The sequence below is a fragment of the Malaclemys terrapin genome, chromosome 19, assembly GCF_027887155.1.
Source record: "Malaclemys terrapin pileata isolate rMalTer1 chromosome 19, rMalTer1.hap1, whole genome shotgun sequence".
NCBI classification, from domain to species: Eukaryota; Metazoa; Chordata; order Testudines; family Emydidae; genus Malaclemys; species Malaclemys terrapin.
The window spans coordinates 13,029,111-13,049,092 of NC_071523.1; the positions used below are offsets into that span (position 1 = coordinate 13,029,111).

Sequence of the window (19,982 nt, forward strand, 5' to 3'; positions counted from 1 at the left end):
ATTCTTCCAACAGAGATGGGAGCGGTCCTGGAATGAATCTTTCTATTGGCATTGGACCAAATTGGTGAGGTACAAATGCAGCTGCAGACAGAAGTGTTTGAAATCTGGTCCCCTCTTGGTGGCACTGTGCTGTCACTTTTACAAGGGGGAGAAATAACCTTTGCTTCTAACAAAATATACCAGACGCATGAGTGGTAATTGCATGAGTGGTAAATGGTCCTCTAGTAACGTCAAGATGTTATGAAGGAATCAGAGGAGAATTATTCACTGTCACTTATTTAGCACATAGTGGCAGCAAAAGAATATATGAAACGCATGTAAATTTTCTTGTGACATGAAAACAAACCCTTAAAGACCATACCTGTCCAATACATGGCCCCCCAGTGTGAGTTGATCTCATCATGTGTTTTCTGTTCTTTTACTGCTGTCAGAATGTTCTACTTCCACTTGGAAGAGAGGAGGAAAAATGTTCTTGTGATACATGGGGCCAGATTCTGCGCATGCACAAATACAGAGTAATGCTACTGGGGCCATTAAGGTGAGAGGAGAATCAAGCCCTGCAATATACCGGGTTTGTGTGTGACTTGTTCTCTCTGCGGTGGAGGAAAGAGTACAGGTGTGGATGCAACAACAGAATTTTGTTTTCTTTAATCTTGAACGTTTTTGTGTGTTGTTTTGCTGTGGCTGGTGAAAGGGGTCAGTTGGCATCTTTGAACCTGTCAGTTACCTAGAGAAGGAGGATCAGAGTTTTATCCTTGGCCTTGGAAATTCACCATGGCTATGGCGTAGCTCCAAAATTCTTAGGAGACAACAGACTGGTTGCAATAATCCACTGGAGGGGCCAGTCATGCAGATAGCATGTGCAGAAGGTGTCAGGCTGTTTGCATGCTCAGATTTTATTTTTCAATTATTTCCCTTTAGAGGAAAAAACAAACTTTTGACCATGGAAAGAATGGGGGTTTGATGGCAATCAACAGCCGCGGGCTTTAGTCTGGCTTGGCCCATAGGTCAACCCAAGCCAGGAGAGCCGATCCTGGAATGGGATGGAGTCTGGGGTGATGACTGCGTAGGGCCAGTGGACCGAGATAATTCCATGCTCAGGGGGATGGAATGATCCCTGGGGTGGTGAAAGAGAACCCACTCAAGGATGGGGCTGTTCCCCCATGAGGGGTGAATTGATGTAATGCCGGCATGAGAAGTGGGGAGCCCATGCATAGAGAAGATGGTGATAAGCCACCACAGAGAAGGGGTGAGGAGGCAAGTAATGGATGGAGAGATGGTAGTCCAGCCCCTATGAACGAACAAATGAATGGAAGAAGATAAGGCCATGCGTGAGGCTGCTGTATATGGGAGAGATATGTGCATGTTTCTTTTGTCTAAGGGGCAGCAGCTACGTCAATCAGGTTAAACTGCTGGCAAATGCTTGAGTCTGAGAGTCATTTGTGGTTATGGTGTTCTAGTTTTCCTTTCACCCTCTCACCACTACCCCAATGTGGGGGCTTAACCCCTGTCAGCTCCCTGCAAACAAAGCAAAGCTGTGTGGGTGACGTTTTGGGGATCACCCAGAACAGTAAGAGGTTTTGTCACCCGCTGCCCTGTAACTGCGGGGGCCTCGATTCTGGGGCTTTGATTCAAATCCTGGAGCCCAGTAAGCAGCCCACAAGCACAAGGTCTCACCCGGACTCCCCCCAGCCTCGTTACTCCTCAGAGGGTGACGCCAACAGCCTTTCCGCTCCCAAGTCTCCCCAAAAACATCTTCCCGAGTTCATAATTACGAGACACTTGGGCTTTCCCCCTCTAGTTCGTCACCCCCCAAAGGTGTGAAAGCAGCCCCAAAGTGATCAGCTCACTGCGACACGCACACTCCACACACTGACCTGCTTGGAGGGAGAGAAACAGGAGGTTTATTTTAATAGAAGAACCACAGATCCAAAGATAAAATAGTAAGAAACAGCAAACTCCTACAAGTCACACAGTAGACCGACATAAAGATGCCCTTGCAGGTGTTGCGTTTCTATATTGAATAAAATCCCTTTTCTAATACAAGTTACCTATTGCTGGGGACTTGGAATGGTACCCCAGAGTACCACCTCCCTCTGCTGACTCATGGTTACTCATGGGGGGCAGGAATTCTAGCCGGGATAGCTGTGTCTTCCCATTAACTCTAATGGCCCATCACTTGTCTTTCCCTGGGTTGTACAATGCTGGGTGCTTGGGGCTAGTCTCGGCTGGCTGGAGAGGCAGCAGTCCCTCCCAGCCCACTGCCTGGATGTCAGGAGGAGGTGTAGCTGTACTATAGATTATAAGCAGAGTTTTCTATATACATAAACACAGGCTGTAGACATATCGCATAATAATGATCATTGACTTAAGAACAGTACAACCATCCAAAAAAGACCTTACTCACTAGACCTTTATAGCACATTAATACAGTATAAAATCAGTTGGTTTGACTGCTCTGTTTTGGGGTTTAAACCTTCTATTCTCCCCTCAGGGTGTCTGGGCCCTGCGTGTCACACTATGATGCGTGTTTAATGACTCTAAACTTAAAGCAGAAGGAGAAATGGCCAGTTATTCAAGGTGCTCTAGAAAAATCACACACTGTACAAACGTGCTTCCCCATTTGCTCAGAAAGAGGGGACCCATTCGACCTGCTGTCATTGGCAACTGGGGTCTGACTCCAGCACCACTCCCCCCGAGAGACTCATGGGGGTCTCCCCCCAGGCAATCACATCCCCCTTTAGCTCACTGCGCCTGCACAAGGCGAGCGCCCGGATGTCGGCGTGGCTGATGACCCAGCTCCACAGGCTGACGTGGCTCATCCACCCGGAGAATCCGTTAGAGAAGGTCCCCAGGAGCTCATCTCTGTCCTTCCCAAGGACGAGCGTCCCTCCGGCCTGGCTCACGTACCCTCTCTGGAGGTGCTTCTCTCTCCCCACTGCTCCATTGAGCCATAGATTTGCTGCCCCGGAGTGGGAAGCCCATGCCACGCAGTAGTGGAGCCACTCCTCAGACTTGTGGTGCAGGGGGAACTCAACAAAGTGGCCCCCTACCCACAGCCCCACGGCCGAGCCCACAGTCACCACCAGCTCATTGTCTCTTTCCTGGGTGCAATAGGCAAGAATGGTCTGACTGCCTCGGTTCTGGGCTTGGATCCAAAAGCACAAGGTGAAGGCCTGGAGCTTCATGTCATGGAGGGGCCGGACGGCCACGTAGCTTGCGATGTTTTCAGCAGGGAAGTAGAAAGCTGGGAAAGCACTAGATTTAAGGCCTGAAAAAAACAAACATCAACCAGCCGTTATGTATCTTTAAAGACATGCTCTCCTACATCTACAGAGGGCAAGGACAGGTGTGGATACAGCACACAGCTGCATTGACAGAGCTATGCCAGAGTCTTAGCTGGCTTCAGCTAGTTCTACTTGTATTATCTTTACTGCCTTGAAAGTGCATGCAGCATTTTATCCCAAATGCTTTAACATGCCAAGACCCAGCCCAGAAGCGCTGAGAAAGGTGGACTGATACCATCAGAGCTGAGCAAAAAGTGGTAAAGATCTTTCATTTAAAAAATTCCAGAAAAATGTGAATAATTTTTGTTCCACAGATTTTGAAAAGGAACTTTTGTTTTTCATTCATTCAAATTTTTTTTGAAAATTTGTGGAAAAACATATTTTTTTTGTTTTTTAAAAAAAGTCAATTTGGGGGATTTATTTCTCCCACTCCTTTCATGCCTTCCTCTTTTATAATTTCCACCTTTTATGCCTTTTTTCCATTTTGCCAGTAGAAAAGGAAGGGTGGCAGAAAGGGAAAGTTTCATTTTCAGGTGTCATTTAAAAAAAAAAAAAACCTCCAGAACATTTGAAAAGCAAACCAGTTTTTAACAATTTTACATTTTTGAATAAAGGTGTTTTTTTGTTTAAAAAAATTGTATTTGAAGAATTTCAGCTGCCTCCCAGTACAATCAGGCCTAACACTAATTCATATGCAAGCAGCTGTGAGCGGTCCAAGAACTGCAGGAGCACAAAAGCACTGGGCGTTAAGGCTGGATTTGAGGAGACTTCAGAGGAAGGGGAGAGAGACTGTGGCCAAGAGGATAACACAGGACTATCGGGAATGGACAGGCATAGGAGGAGGTGATACACTACTGCAGGGGTCGGCAACCTTTCAGAAGTGGTGTGCCGAGTCTTCATTTATTCACTCTAATTTAAGTTTTCGCGTGCCAGTAATACATGTTAATGTTTTTAGACTGTCTCATTCTATAAGTCTATAATATATAACTAAACTATTGTCGTATGTAAAGTAAATAAGGTTTTTAAAATGTTTAAGAAGCGTCATTTAAAATTAAATTAAAATGCAGAGCCTCCCGGACCGGTGGCCAGGACCTGGGCAATGTGAGTGCCACTGAAAATCAGCTCACGTGCCGCCATCGGCACGCGTGCCATAAGTTACCTACCCCTGCACTACTGATTCCTCACTTTCCTGGGCAACAAAATCCCTCAGAAAATTGGGAAAGAAAGAAGAAAAGAGGCGTTTAACGTTGTAGATTCTGGATGGTATCATGTAACGGAGCACAGGGGGAGAGGAGAATGTGAAAGACCTTCATTTGGGGCAGAGAACTTTGCAACTGTGCATCTTTCTCTCTTCAATCCTTAAGATTCCCTCCCCTTGACCCCCCTAAAAGAGTGGTACTTTCCATAAATGATGTTGCTGTGATTGGCCTATCCTTCCAATGTTGGTTCAGGAGGCTTCTCTTAGAATAACTTCTCATTGCAACAGGCCAGCATACCAGAAGGTACCAGTAAACGAGGTGAGGTTGGGGGAAGAATCGTATGTGCATGTGGACAGATATTTGGGGGTGTAAAGTGTATTTCAGGTCCAATGCACCTTTTTCCCCCGGCTATAATGACTATTTCAGGTAGAGATGGGTACAATTTGATATCGTTGATATGTAGTTCTGTAAATCAAAACCAGGAGTGGTTTGGATCCAGGTCCCAGTTAATCTGAACTCCCAAAGTTCAGGGTTGTGTGGGGCAGGCAGCTCAGATGACAAGGTCCAGGCGTGGCCCATCTTTCTTGATAGATTTCCAATTGATACGAGACTAGTTTGCTGGTTCTAAATGCCTGACAAATGAGTCTCTCAGGATTAAAGGGACGTGATTCCTGGAAGCCATGACTTTATGAATGTAGCCGATGCCACCTATATATGCATAGAAGCCGATTTCTACGTGGGGGAATCGGTGAATGAGGAGGTGAGTCTGGAACTTAAATTCATATCCTCCAAAATATGGATCTGATTTGGGAGGAAAGATGGTCTTGTTGTCACAGCCAGGACGGCGGTCAGGAGAGCTGGGTTCATTTTTTGGCTCTCACTGACTTGTTTCGGGAAGTCACTTAAGTCTCAATGCCTCAGGTTCCCCCATCTGTAAAATGGAGATAATAATACTCCATGCTACCATAGTGATGCTCTGAGTTTTAATTCTTTCATGTGCTGATCTCTGGAGCCACTAGAGTAGGGCAGTGGGATGTTAGTGCCTGTCTAACAGCTGGCCTTAAGGTAAGCTTATGTTATGTTAGTTATGTTACGACTGATGGAAGCTCTCCAGTGGGACCAAATAAAGGACCAAATTCTACTCGTATGTCCACATGGCACCTGCTGACGCTGAGGCATCCACGGGCAGAGCCATTGTGGGCTCCCCAGTAGGGGGAGATATAGATGGTGACTTCCTGTGCAAGTGAATCTCATGGAAATAGAAGTGGCTGGAAGTTTCTTACCGGTCAGGCCCACTCCAGCCAGCAGATGCTTCTTCAGATCCTGGAGCTGAGTCTGTATTTGCTCCAGTTTTGAGCTGAGTTCTTCCGGCAGACAGAGTTCTAGATCAGTGAGAGAACAGCAATCACTGATACGCACCAATTCATGGTCAGCTGGGATATTTCTCCAGCTTCCAAACACCGGGAGCTTTTGGGGCACCTCCCTTTTAAATTGGGGTCTCTTTCCCCTGTGCACCACTTGGGGTGGGGAATTGTTTGAGGGGCAGTTGTTCCTGGCTACATGGCCTCATCTTTGCCATCTGTTAAGCGAACAATGGCAAAACTGCCACCATTTGATGGGAACCAACAGGCCAAGTTCTACTCCCATTGACAGCAGTGAGCGTCTACCACAGACTTCCATGGGACCAGGTGCTCATCTGCACAGCAGATGCTTTGCCAGTACAGTACAACTATACTGCTACAGCCGTGCTGGTGGAGTCCCCTGGTGGAGACGCAGCACAAGCTGACAGAAGGGGGCGTTCGACCAGCACAGATAAACCATTAGCTAAGCTGACAGACGCATTCTTCTGTTGGCATCATTGCATCTACACTGGGGATTTTGTCAGCGTAGCTGGGTTGGCTAGGAGGTGCGATTCCTTCCCCCACCCTCCTAGTTACCATAGCTATGTTGGCAAAACTTTGTAGTGTAGACTAAGCCCATGGGTTGACCCTTCTTGTCTACACCTAGCCTGGGTTTGGCTTGTGATCATTTCTCCCTGGGTGTGTGTCCCTCTCTCCCCTTCTCTCTTTCCCGCTGTTAAACTCCACAAAGCATTCCGCAATACGGTTTGTATGAAAGACACTGAGCAAAAGTAATTTGTCTAGTGGCCTAGGAACCTGGAGAGAGATTTTTAACATGGTAGGTTGCCTGTGTCTGAAATTATGTCCCTGTTAGTTTATTGCTAATGTTCTTCCCACTGGGGGTCAAAGGTGCTAGGAGAAAGGTCCAAACCTACGCTAAAGCAAACACACTGGGTCTTGCACAAGTGGTGATGCGTCATACAGACTCCAAATTCTCACAAACCCAGAGTTGTGCCAGGTCTCACTTCCAGGCACCTCCTGTTAAAATAGCATTAGCACTCGCCTCTGTTGGACTGGCAGACAGTTCATATTGCATGGGGCTCAACATGCAAAAAGTTCTCTCTCTCAAAAAAAAATCCCTTGATTGTGGGCGCTCAGTCAGTGGTGCCGTGCTGGCCATGCTTATCCTTGCCTGTGATGAGGCAGGATGGTTTAGTAGGTAAGGCGCTAGCCTGGGACTCAATTCCCTGCTCTGCCACAGACAGACTCCGTGACCTTGGGCAAGTCATTTAGTCTGTGTGCTTCAGCTCCCTGTCTCTAAATTGGGGATAAATATTTCCTTAGTTCACACAGTGCTTGTGAGGATAAATCTGTTAAAGATTGTGGAGCGCTCAGATACTACAGTAATAAGAGCCATAAGTACCTTAGATCATGTTGTTTCTGCTAGTAGATATTGGAGATGTCATGGCAATTGGACACAATATACCCCTGCACCTTTCCTTACCCATAGTCCGAGGGTACCGTTAACCCCTCCTTGAGTGTGAGTCTTGGGTTGCCCTGCTTAACTGATTGCAAATTAAAATCACTTCAAATGTTTTTTTTATTCCTCGCCTGCAGGCCTACCTGGAGCCACCCCTCTGATGCTATGTTCTACCCTAGGCACCGGTCCCAGCCCCACTCTTACCTTTGGTGCCTTTGGCCTTGAAAGATGATTCCACCACTCTGTCGTTGAGCGGCTGAGCATGCCGATAGTCATTCCGCAGGGTGTTGTTCTGCCAGTCCAGCAAGGTGTTCTCCAGCAGCTTGATCTTTAAGCAACACGGGCTTGTTATGGAGAGGGAAATGGGTGGCTAGCTCTTTGAAAGAAAAACCACCCCTCACCAGAGCAATACCGCGGTAGCTGCCGATCGTGCCGAATGAGTCCTTGCAGCTGCAGCACTAGGTAGGGTATGTCTACACTGTCGCTGGAAGTGAGCCTCCCGCCCCCAGCTCGACAGACTCACGCCAGCCAGGGTGGACGTTGAGGCTCTGGTGCAGACTCGGGCTCAGACTCACGGGGTCAGCTGGGCTATTTTTAGTGCGCTACCTCAAGCCCCGCTAGCGTGAGTCTGCTCCCCGGGTTGGGAGGCTTGTTCCCAGCAGCAGTGTGTAGAGGCCCAGAATCAGGGTGTTGCAATGTCAGAACTGAGGTGCATGAACAAGGGGAAGGGACACCGGCGTAGAACAGGAGCATGGCCCCTGTCAAACTCAGGGGCAATGGCTGAACTAAGTGGAAGAGGAAGTTTGTTCTGACACCTACCCAGGCTATGCATGTGATGGGGATTTTGCAATGAGTCCTATTATTTTGCTTAACGACAACTGCCAGGGGGCCTTTGAACTGTCCCCATTAGAATGCCCAGCCCCTTATTTAGATGCAAATTCACCTCAATCACACACACCCCATTCCTGTCTCTGCTGTGTCTTAAAGAGAAGGTTACACACATTATTTGCCTAAGGAAAATAATTAATCATTTAAAGCTCCTTGGTGTTCTCAGCTTATTGATGTTGCTTATGCTGGGTCTCTGCCCTATGCTAAATGCCCTGGCAGATCTAGACAAGAGGCAGGGTCCCGTCCTTCCTGAAGGGGTTTGATCACTCTTGGGTGTACAGGAGCCACCTGTAATCACTCATCAATAGTTCCCCTTTGTGTGCAGCGTGGAGTCATCAGCACAGCCTAATGCCTAGCCTGGAGTCTGGACCAATGTTCGTCTGGCATGCAGACAAAACCTGCACCGGCCCCTAGCTGAATTAACGCCTCTATTTACACACAGCCAATATAAACAAGAGAGAGTCACTTTTCTAAAAATAACAATGATTATTCTGTAATTATCTTATCCCAAGGGCCTGCTGGTGGGCGAGTTCGTTATGCTCCTGGCTTTGTATCTAGCAAAGACTCAGCCTCAGCAGTTTTGCTGGTTGGCTCTGGCTGGTCTTCCTTGCTGTTTGTATTTTTGCTGGGTTCTGGCCCTGTTGCATTTAACTGAGCAGGGAGTTTTGTTGCGCTTGCCAGACATCAGCTAATCTGTGCTGTACTGTACAGAGATTTTAGCTTAAACCACTGTGGCTGCAAGATGTGTCTGCAGCTGCCACTCTTGTGCCGCTAGTTTGGCTGGGGGAAAGGCCGAGAGTCGCTCTGGGTGGAGACGCACCTGTTCATGCCAAGGCTGAATTTGGCCTAGAGAGTTTAGAGATTCAATAACCTCAGACTATAAACCCTTTGAATTAGCAGTCTGGCTTGTGCTGAGTGGGGATGTCTAAGCAGCAGCCGAGAGAATACGAGCCAGCACTCTCTAATTCCAATAGGTACAGTCATAGTCGTATGATTAATGACACTTCTATATTGGGTTTCTTTTCGTGCCCGTTTATAAATAATAAACTACAGAAGCTTCTCTGCCATCTTTGATTACAACGATTGTTAGGAGTGGTCAGCCAAACACCAATAATGTGCACTACAGTGTATCACGTCGCCCAGCGTGCTTTGCAAATAGATGGATCCTCACACAGACGCTCTCTCGAATAGTCATGGTCAGTGTTTTCTATACCCATTGGAGGGCCTAGGACAGTGGTTCTCAACCAGGGGTACGCAGAGATCTTCCAGGGGGTACATCAACTCATCTAGATATTTGCCTAGTTTTACAAAAGCATAAAAAGCAGTCGTGAAGTCAGTACAAACTACAGTTTCATACAGACAGTGACTTGGCTCTATATACTATACACGGAAATGTAAGTACAATATTTATATTCCAATTGATTTATTTTATAATTATATGAGAAAAATGAGAAAGTCAACATTTTTTTCAGTAACAGTGTGCTGTGATACTTTCGTATTTCTATGTCTGATTTTGTAAGCAAGTAGTTCTTAAGCGAGGTGAAACTTGGGGGTACGCAAGACAAATCAGACTCCTGAAAGGGGTACAGTAGCCTGGAAAGGTCGACAGCTGCTGACGTAGGAAACCGAGGCACAGAGAGGTGAAGGTCATGCAGGGAGTCTGTGGCAGAGCAGGGACCGGACCCTCAAAGGCCTGGCAAATATTATTCTCACTACACCCCATGAGGCAAGTAAGTATTATCCTGCTGAGTTACTGTCAGGAGCAGGGTTAGAATGTGGGAGCTCCTGGCACCCAGCACCATGCTCAAACCACTGGACCACACTACCTCTGTCAAGCAGTGTGACCGGTTGAGCATTCATAACCCTAAATCTACAAGCCAATGATCAGCCACCTGGGTCTGTCATAGAGTCTCACGTGTGAGTGCCAGGTAAAGCAATTGGAGCATTGGTCACAGGCGTGTTCTAAGCAAATGGCCCAGCGTTACCTGGCTCTAGCCCCAGCTTCTTGTGCAGCCAGAAAAGGGACAGAGAGGGGTAAACACCTTACTCTTCCCAAGAACACAGGAGAGTGGGAAAGGATGAAAATCATCCCCCTACATCAGGAAAGAGCTACAACTAGTGGCTAAAACCTCTCCAGCGCATCATCAGAGATCTACAACCTATCCTGAAAGATGATCCTTTACTCTCACAGATCTTGGGAGACAGACCTGTCCTCGCTTACAGACAACCCCCCAACCTAAAGCAAATACTCACCAGCAACCACACATCACTGAACAAAACCACTAACCCAGGAACCTATCCTTGTAACAAACCCTGATGCCAACTCTGTCCACATATCTATTCAAGTGACATCATCATAGGACCTAATCACATCAGCCATACCATCAGGGGCTCGTTCACCTGCACATCTACCAATGTGATCTATGCCATCATGTGCCAGCAATGCCCCTCTGCCATGTACATTGGCCAAACCGGACAGTCTCTACGCAAAAGAATTAATGGACACAAATCTGACATCAGGAATCAAAATACTCAAAAACCAGTGGGAGAACACTTTAACCTGTCTGGTCATTCAGTGACAGACCTGCGGGTGGCTATATTACAACAGAAAAACTTCAAAAACAGACTCCAAAGAGAGACTGCAGAGCTAGAATTGATATGCAAACTAGACACAATCAACTCCGGTTTGAATAAGGACTGGGAATGGCTGAGCCATTACAAACGTTGACTATCTCCCCTTGTAAGTACTCTCACACTTCTTATCACACTGTCTGTACTCGGCTAGCTTGATTATCACTTCAAAAGTTTTTTTTTTTTTTTTTTTTTTTCTCTTAATTAATTGGCCTCTCAGAGTTAGTAAGACAACTCCCACCTGTTTATGCTCTCTGTATGTGTGTATATATATCTCCTCATTATATGTTCCATTCTATATGCATCCGAAGAAGTGGGCTGTAGTCCACGAAAGCTTATGCTCTAATAAATTTGTTAGTCTCTAAGGTGCCACAAGTACTCCTGTTCTTCTTTTAACTAGTGGCTAAGAGCAGGGGACTGGGAATCAGGAGGCCTGGGTTCTGTACCATAGATTAACACTGTGGGTCTTGGGCAAGTTACTTAACTGCCTTGCCTCAGTTTCCCCAGCTGTAAAATGGGATAATGTTATTGACCTACCTTGCATAAAGGGAAGCTACATTCATTCCTGTCTGTAAAGCACTGCGACTTTCCTGGATGGAAGGCCTTAGAGAAGGACTGAGCACTATTATGTTAAGACATCACTATAACTTCATGCTTCTCTGTGACTTCATTCCTTTACAAAATGCCACATAGACGCACACACCTCCACATGGCCCTGTAACGTGGCAAATAATTATCCCAGTCCCCTCGAAAGCACCAGACAAGGGAGAGTGGAGGTGTGGAGAAAAATAAAGAAAGGCTGCCTGGAAGGAGGAAAGGCTATCACATCTGGCAAGCAGCAGAGGGGGCCTTACCTGCGTGTGTGATAGGATGATGGGAGAATCAAAAACTGTCCAGATCACGCTCTCCGAGCAGGGTGGTGTGGTCAGTGAACCCTGATACCTGTAGAAGTCTGAGAGGTTTTCGGGCAGCATGGCTTGGACATCCAGCGAACTGAGCTTGGTTGATTGCCCTAAAAAGGCAACAAAACACAGATACATGATGACCAAGGAGAGGAAAGCATAGGACTGGTCCTGGATGCTGTGGACAGACACTTGACAAATCTCTTCCCAAAATGCACCAGGAACTAGGCCAGTGACAGAGCCAAGCAAAAGCAGATGGACAGGGACTGTCTTTTTGTTACATCTGTACTAGAGCTGACTGCAAACAGATTTTCTGTCCTGAGAAAAAATCTTCATCCCAAATCAAGATGAAAATTTAGACCTTCCAAAAAAATAAAATTAACTTCAGGTCCTTTGACACATTTCATTTCAATAAATGCAAAATGATTTGTTTAGATTTTTCACCCTTTTCTATTTTTTATACAAAATAAATTTCAAAACAAAAATAGTCAAAACAGTTCTGAAAATGTTGAAAAAAGATGTTTTGATGTTTTTAAAATAGGTTTTCTCCAATTTTTTTAAATGAAATTTCCTCAAAATGGCTACTCACTTTCACCCAACCATTTCAGTTTGGTTGAAAGGACACGTTATGATGGAAACCTGTTTTGATGAAAATTTTCTACCACCTCTAGTCTGTACAGCACCTCGGCACCTAGCATAGTGGGGCTAGTGACTATATGTGCTACTATAATAGAGATAAATAACAATAATCATACTTGATAAGCTGATTTAATAGTTCTTTTCCTGCTCTAGGCACTTTGAAAATAAAAACCACTTTATATAAGGGCCAGGTATTAAAAAGAAGAATATTTTTTATTATTCTAGACATTCCAAGTTCCCTATGGAATTTGCCCTATACATAATGCAAGGGTGGGTTTTGTGGACTGAGAACCAGTTTGGTGTTCACTAGAAAGACCTGATTACGCAGGTGAGTTCACCTGTCCATGAGAATCGGCTCAGGAAATCCCAGGGCAGCCCCAAACTAACAGCCCAGCATATTGTGTTAATACTGGGTTGCTGTAGTGTTTTTTTGTTTGTTCGATTTTTGCGAGACTATTTTTTTCGATGTAGCAAGCTCTGGTGGAGGCAGGAAGAGGTCCCTCCCTTTAACAGGATGTCATGGCTTGCTTAAGAATGGAAGGATGATTCTGCAATCAGCACCATTGTTTCCTCCATGTGTGGGGAAGGAGAGATGCTGCAGAGGTGTGCAGCGGGGTATGGCTGAAGTTACCTAGTTATTTAACTGCAACTTGATATATACCGGTAATTTGTTTTTTAAAAAATGCAGCAAGCTGCCTACTAGCCTCCCCCCTTTTTCCCAGTAACAACTGCAGGGTCCAGCCAAGCCCATGGAACCCAGTGAGTTAATGCATGGGGCACCTGTGGGGCTGGTAAATTACAACTGAAAGGGAAAGTCCCTATCAGCTTGGAACCTCTGGCTGGGTCAGTCACAGACCTGGGTCCTGTCATGCACGACAAGGAAGAACATGTTAAGTTCTGATAGCGATATGTGACCTTTGGTTCATGAGACATCTGACCTTGCAATGGTCACTACACCTTAAACCCAGGCCAATAATAATCCCAGACTCCCATGCCATTCACCAACCAGGCCAAGATCTATCTGACCTTATCCATGAGAATGAAACAGAGCTTCCCAGTGAGCTCACCTGCCCTGCCCTGCCCTCTCTCCCCTTCGGCTGTCTCCCTTTAGGCCCAGATGTACCCAGCATTTACAAGTACTGACGTTTTGGGCAACAAGAATGGAGAGGGGTGCCAGGGACTTACCGGCAAACCTGATTTTGGCCAGGTTGGAAATGAATTCACTGTAGTAGGTGTTCTCAAAATTCCCATCCTAGAAAGAGAATAGGGCTTGATGAATAAAATACATAAAAGTCAACCCAGCACCAGTTCTAGCTCAGTTCAGCATGTGAGATTCACTGAGGCAGGAGCTCACACGGCCAAATACTGGCGCTGTATTTCTTCAGGGACTGGATATTTTCATGAGTAATAACCACACTTGTCATTATGGATCCTCAAGCTAGAAGCCTGCACTGAATTGCACAAGAGTGCTGGAGCCTTAGAGGGTGCAGGGCTCCTCCCACGTGTCCTCCTCTTACATACACACTAAAGCATCCTAGTGCTCTCTTGTGTGTTAGATGGGGGAAACTGAGGCACACAGATACTAAGGCTGACATTTTAAAACTTTGGGCATGTAAAGTTGGGCACCAAAGTCTGTATTTAGGCATCTAAATAACTGGCTTGATTGTCAGGTCCCACTGACTTCCATAAGATTTGTGGGTGCTCAGCACCTCTGACAATCAAGCCAGTTATGACTCAGGAAGTGTCTCAGTAGTGAGTTAGATGCCCAATGTTAAGCAACCACATCCTGAAAATTTGGGCCTAAGGTCCTATACTTTTTTTGGCCCTAAATGAGTTCCCTAAGCTCAGTGTATTACCTGGGAGTAGAACTCACAAGTCCTGCCCCTTCTGGCCCCATTGCACTAAGCACTAGACCACACTGTCCTCCCAGTGCTAGAAACAGAACCCAGCAATCCAGACTCAGTCTCTGCTGCTCTAACCACTAGACACCACTCCCCTCCCATAGGTGGGAAGAGAATCCAGGAGTCTTGATCCCCTCGGCCTCTGATCAATGCCTCTCATGAACTGCGAAGTGTGAGGAAGAGAGGGAGATGCCCTTTTTCAGTGCCTGGAAGCATCTTGTCAGCAGGAGCTCTGGAACGGAGTGAGGTTATGCCTCTCTTTATCGCATCACAACGGGATCTCAACTGCCATGTCAAATCATCTCTCGCTAGGACCGCAGACCCCTGTCTGCAGCTTTTGTCAACATGAAGCAGCATTCAGGCCTTTGAAATTAGCACGAACCTCTCAAGCGGCTGGAGCCTGGAGGAGACGAACAATGCTCTGTTGCTGGCGGTGGGCAGCTGAGTTGTGCTTCCCAGAGAGAGAAAAAAGAGGGAGGGGTGACCCTTTCCCGGCAGAGAGCCAGACCTCTGAGTCCAGTTTGTAAGAGCAGTGAACATACAGACATTCAGCCACTTCCATGACCTAAAGCCGGTCACAGCACTCCCGTGGTCACTCATTTGGGCTTTCCTGCCCACACAGCAAATAGTTATGCTGTTATAATTTCTTCCTATTACAATAACACCTAGAGGTAGGGTGACCACATAGCAAGTGTGAAAAATCAGGACAGAGGGTGGGGGGTAATAGGCACCTATGTAAGAAAAAGCCCCAAATATCTGGACTGTCCCTATAAAATCGGGACATCTGGTCACCCTACCTAGAGGCCCCAAATCAGAGGGGTGCCCCATATGGGTGCTACAGCACCCCCTGACTTGAAATGGTTTCCAGCATAGACAGGGTTTACAGTTTGGGTCAATGGGTCTCAGCACCCCCACCATACAAATGGTTCCAGTGCCCCTGGTGCCTCATCGTACAAGGTGCTGTATATACATCGAGCAGGAGACGCTCCTTGCCACACAGAACTTGTAGTCGAAACAGACCATTCTGTTTGTCTCGATGCTGCTCCTCCTCCCCTCATGCACATCCATGTGCCGGCGGGGCCCTCGCTTTACCTACTAACATCTGCCACTTTGCAGCTTTCCCCCAGGGCTTGTACTAAGTGGTTGTCCAGCTTAGTCTGCAAGGGTGTGGGTAGAGTGGTAGGGGTAGGGTATCAGCTCACCTCCCCACCGCTCCTGGGCTAGGACACCCTCCCTTAAACAGCTCTAGACTCTTGCTCTTTGTACCAGCGGGAGCTGCCCGTAGTACCGAGTCCATACACTTGGCAGAAGGGAGCTGCTGGCCCGAGGAGCCTGGGCCTTCAAAATAATCTCAGATGGGGACAGGACCCCTCCAAGGACCATGAAAGGCTGAGCCACATCATGGTCCACAGGCATGTTTCACCTCTCTCCTCCCACCCTTCCCGCCCCCTGGGGTAAAGAGAAGAGGCCATAAGAGGAAAAATTGACTCATCCTCCAGTGCAGGCAAAGGAGTTGGACCCTGTCTGCAATGGAAGCAGTGTGGTTCTGCGACATGAGGAGAGGGCAGTGCATGAGGGCGGCACAGGGAGTGCTAATCCCATGCATTCCCTGGAGCCAGGTTCCAAGGGGCTCACGCTGTGCAATACATTAGGCACATCCACCAGTCCTGTGCCCCAGGCTACTCCAGACTGGAAGCCTGAGCCATGGAGGAGTTGCTACCCTCTGAGCAGGGAAAGATCAGCCCCTGGCTGCTCCAGCAATGCGCTGGGGAGAGGCTTGGGGGTTTGATCCACTAAGTAAACACGCTGAACAAAGGAAGAGAGGCATAAGCTTCTTTTTGTATAGAACTGCCAGTGTGACCAGGGAGGGAGTGACTGGTTGTCATTCCATGAGAGTCCAGGTGTCACTTTCTAGCTGGGGGAATTTGTGCTCAAGGTCTTTGGGGGAAAAAAATGGAGCTGAGCTTTTTTTACAGTGGGAAGAAAAAGCAAATTTCAATTACTAAAGGGTCGGGATGGCTCCGGAGATTGGTGATAGACTATGAAGATTTCACCTTTAATGTGGCTGGTTCAGATTTATCCACAGTGGCCATTTCGGGGTTGTTTGGTAGCCTGTGTGACATGAATTTAGTGGGTCTCTGCCCAGTTCCAGGGGGCAGGTGTCTACATCACAAAAACGACTGCCAATAATTGGCCACCTTGTCTGGCAGCATCAGCAGCTGTCTGGCCCATAGAGAAGAGCTGGATGTCAGCCTCACCTGTAACTCAGCCAGCTCTTCTCCCCAGGTGGGAAAAATAAAGGTCATATGACTGGTGGATCACATGACCCGCCGAGCAGGTCAGGGTAGATAAGTGAGAGGCATGGGTAGAGAGACAAAGAACTGAGTTAGAGATGGGTGAAGGTTGTTGTAAGACCTTCTGAAGCAGCAAGGGAAGACTCCTTGCTAGCTGGTTTCCAAGGTAGAGTAGAAGGCTGCATGATACCCTGCAAGGGGCCTTGGAGAGAGAGAGCTTGTGTTGGGAAGGCTTTGTTTTGAGTTTTCTCTTTTTGAAAGATCTTATTGATTACCTAGGTGAAACTGGTGGTGGAAAACTTAAAAGGGCTGTGGAGAAGCATTGTGTGAGCTCTGGAAGGAAGGCTGTCTAATCTCCTAGCTAAGAAGGAAGGGTTTGGGCCTGGAAGATACACTAAAAGGTAGGGATCGGATACAGAGGGACCTAAACAAATTAGAGGATTGGGCAAAAAAAAAACCTGATGAGGTTCAACAAGGACAAGTGCAGAGTCCTGCACTTAGGACGGAAGAATCCCGTGCACTGTTACAGACTAGGGACCAAATGGCTAGGTAGCAGTTCTGTAGAAAAGGACCTAGGGGTCACAGTGGACGAGAAGCTGGATATGAGTCAACAGTGTGCTCTTGTTGCCAAGAAGGCTAATGGCATTTTGGGCTGTATAAGTAGGGGCATTGCCAGCAGATCGAGGAACGTGATCATTCCCCTTTATTCGACATTGGTGAGGCCTCATCTGGAATACTGTGTCCAAGTTTTGGGCCCCACACTACAAGAAGGATGTGGAAAAATTGGAAAGAGTCTAACGGAGGGCAACAAAAATGATTAGGGGTCTGGAGCACATGACTTATGAGGAGAGGCTGAGGGAACTGGGATTGTTTAGTCTCCAGAAGAGAAGAATGAGGGGGGATTTGATAGCTGCTTTCAACTACCTGAAGGGGGGTTCCAAAGAGGATGGAGCTCGGCTGTTCTCAGTGGTGGCAGATGACAGAACAAGGAGCAATGGTCTCAAGTTGCAGTGGGGGAGGTCCAGGTTGGATATTAGGAAACACTATTTCACTAGGAGGGTGGTGAAGCACTGGAATGCGTTACCTAGGGAGGTGGTGGAGTCTCCTTCCTTGGAGGTTTTTAAGGCCCGGCTTGACAAAGCCCTGGCTGGGATGATTTAGTTGGGAATTGGTCCTGCTTTGAGCAGGGGGTTGGACTAGATGACCTCTTGAGGTCCCTTCCAACCCTGATATTCTATGATTCTATTCTATGATTCTAAGGTCACTAGAAATTGTGTGGAAAGACTTAAAAATTTTGACCCCTGAAGTAGGGTTGCCAGGTGTCTGGTTTTTGGTACTGCAGGGCTAAGGCAGGCTAGTCCCTATCTGTTCTGGCACTGTGTTGTGTCCTGGAAGCAGTCAGCAGGTCCCCTTGTGGGTTGGGGGGGCATGGGGCTCTGTGTGCTGCCCCTGCCCTGAGCACCAGTTCTGCACTCCCATTGGCTGGGAACTGTGGCCAATTGGAGCTGGGGGGGATGATGCTTGCAGGCGAGAGCAGCGTGTGTTGCCTTCTGCCCTGCCCTCTACCTCCTCCCGCCCCCACATAGAAGCTGGACCTGTTGCTGGATGCTTCTGGGGTGCAGTGTGGAGGTAGGACATGCATGAAGCCTGTCTTAACCCTCCTATGCTGCTGACTGGAAGCTATCTGAGGTAACCCCCTGAGCTCCAACCCCCCAGCCCTGAACCCCCCCAACTCCTCATCCCTGGCCCCAGCCCAGAGCACTCACCCCCTCCTGTACCCCAACTCCCTGCCTCAACCCACAGCCCCCTTCCACACTCTGAATGTCCTGGCCCCAGCCTGAAGCCCCCTCCTGTACTTCATCACCAGCCCCACTCCAGAGCCTGCATCCCCAGGGGAGCCCTCACCCCCTCCTGCACCCCAACCCCCCATCCCAGTGAGAGTGGGGGGAGAGTTACGGATGGAGGGGAAAGGTAATGAGCAGGGGGGTGGGGCCTTGGGGAAGGGGCAGGACAGTGCCTCAAGGGCGTAGCTAGTGTGTTTGGTTTTGCATGATTAGAAAGTTGGCAACCCTACCCTGAAGGGAAGTCTTGCTTTAGGTAGTCTGGACTGTGGAAAGTTCATTTCCCACTTGGGTCTTCCTGGAAGATGAGGTGCCTGAAAGGCCATCCCCTGCCATGAGGTAGAGCTAGAGAGAGGGTGTTCTGGCCACGGGCAGTCTCGGCAGAGAGGCCAATGACTGAATGGGGAATGGATTCTTATTTCCCAAACAGGGCTCTGCCCAGAGCAGGAAAAAGGAGCACTTTGGGGGTGGGGGAGCAGAATTGCCATGTGTGTTCCGTGCCTAAATAGATTTAATTCCAAAACCTTTCAAATGCATGGAACTCCACAAAAATCTTACTCTGGAAATATTTCCAAGCATGAAGCAGGGTCTCTGCAAGGACTCGGATCATGTTATTTCTGTTACCAGGCAGGTGAACTCCGTTGTGGTGACCATTCCAATTTGTGTTCCTTTGTGTTGGGTGCTGCAGAGCTGCCCCTGTGCCAATGTGCTTTTTGCTGTGGAGCTCATGTTGCCCCCTAGAGAAAGGGGTGAGTGGATTTCTCTGCACCTGCTGAGGTTTACCCCCTGTCTCTGGAGACTCTAGCCCACTCCTGAGCTCAGTGACGGTCTAACAAATAGTTCAGAAGAACAACCTTGGCATGTCTTGTGGATGGTAACTCTTAATGTCCATTCCAATCCTTCACAAAAGCCCTCCTGGCCAAACTGAGCTTCTGGTGGTGTTCTGTCTGCCTTCTACCGCTGCATGAGCTGAGGGGTGATGACCCATCTCAGTAGTGTTCTGCAGTCGGTGACCCTTGAAAAGCCAATAACCTACAGCAAGCATAAGGAATGTCTATAGCAAGCACCTTCCACCACTGTTGTGGTCCAGAAAATAGTGCACTGGATTAGGGCAGGAGTTCTGGATTCTCTCCCTCTCCCCCCAACTCTGTCTTCTAACTGCTACTACCCTTGAGCATGTCCTTTCACCTCCCTGTGCCCCGTATCCCCTTGTCTGGTCAATCTGCAAAGACGGGGCTGTCTTACTATGTGTTCATACAGTGCCTTTCCCAATGGGGCTCTGCACTGGTTGGTGTTGTGTTCACAGCATGCATGCAGAAATCAGATGGAAACCTAAATACTCCTGTTGGAAGGCTGCAGTGTGTCTCTGCTCTATTCCTTAGTATTCAGAATTACACAAGCACCCCAAAATGGGGAGAGAACAGGCTTGCTCCCTAAGGCAGAGGGGCACAATTCACCCCACCTAGCTTTAAGCTGGTTCTTTCCAGATTGACTCCGATCAGAGCCCCCCTAGCCTGCAAGCTAGTTCTGACCCTTGTTCTTAAAGTGACCGCCTACAATTCCAACAAATACACTTCGGT

The 19,982-nt window shown here is 47.8% G+C and overlaps 1 protein-coding gene across 3 annotated transcripts in view; it reads right to left on the reverse strand.

Moving 5' to 3' along the window:
* Positions 1-1,881: 1,881 nt before the first annotated feature.
* Positions 1,882-19,982, reverse strand: part of CA6 (carbonic anhydrase 6) — a 39,190-nt gene continuing 21,089 nt past the window's right edge. For all 3 annotated transcript variants that reach the window (XM_054009241.1, XM_054009243.1, XM_054009242.1), the window contains 5 exons: positions 13,552-13,618; positions 11,680-11,837; positions 7,511-7,634; positions 5,770-5,868; positions 1,882-3,271 (listed from right to left, as the gene is read on the reverse strand). In XM_054009241.1, coding sequence (XP_053865216.1) covers positions 2,658-3,271; positions 5,770-5,868; positions 7,511-7,634; positions 11,680-11,837; positions 13,552-13,618 — 1,062 coding nt within the window. In that variant the 3' untranslated portion in view covers positions 1,882-2,657. The remainder of the gene's footprint in view (positions 3,272-5,769; positions 5,869-7,510; positions 7,635-11,679; positions 11,838-13,551; positions 13,619-19,982) is intronic.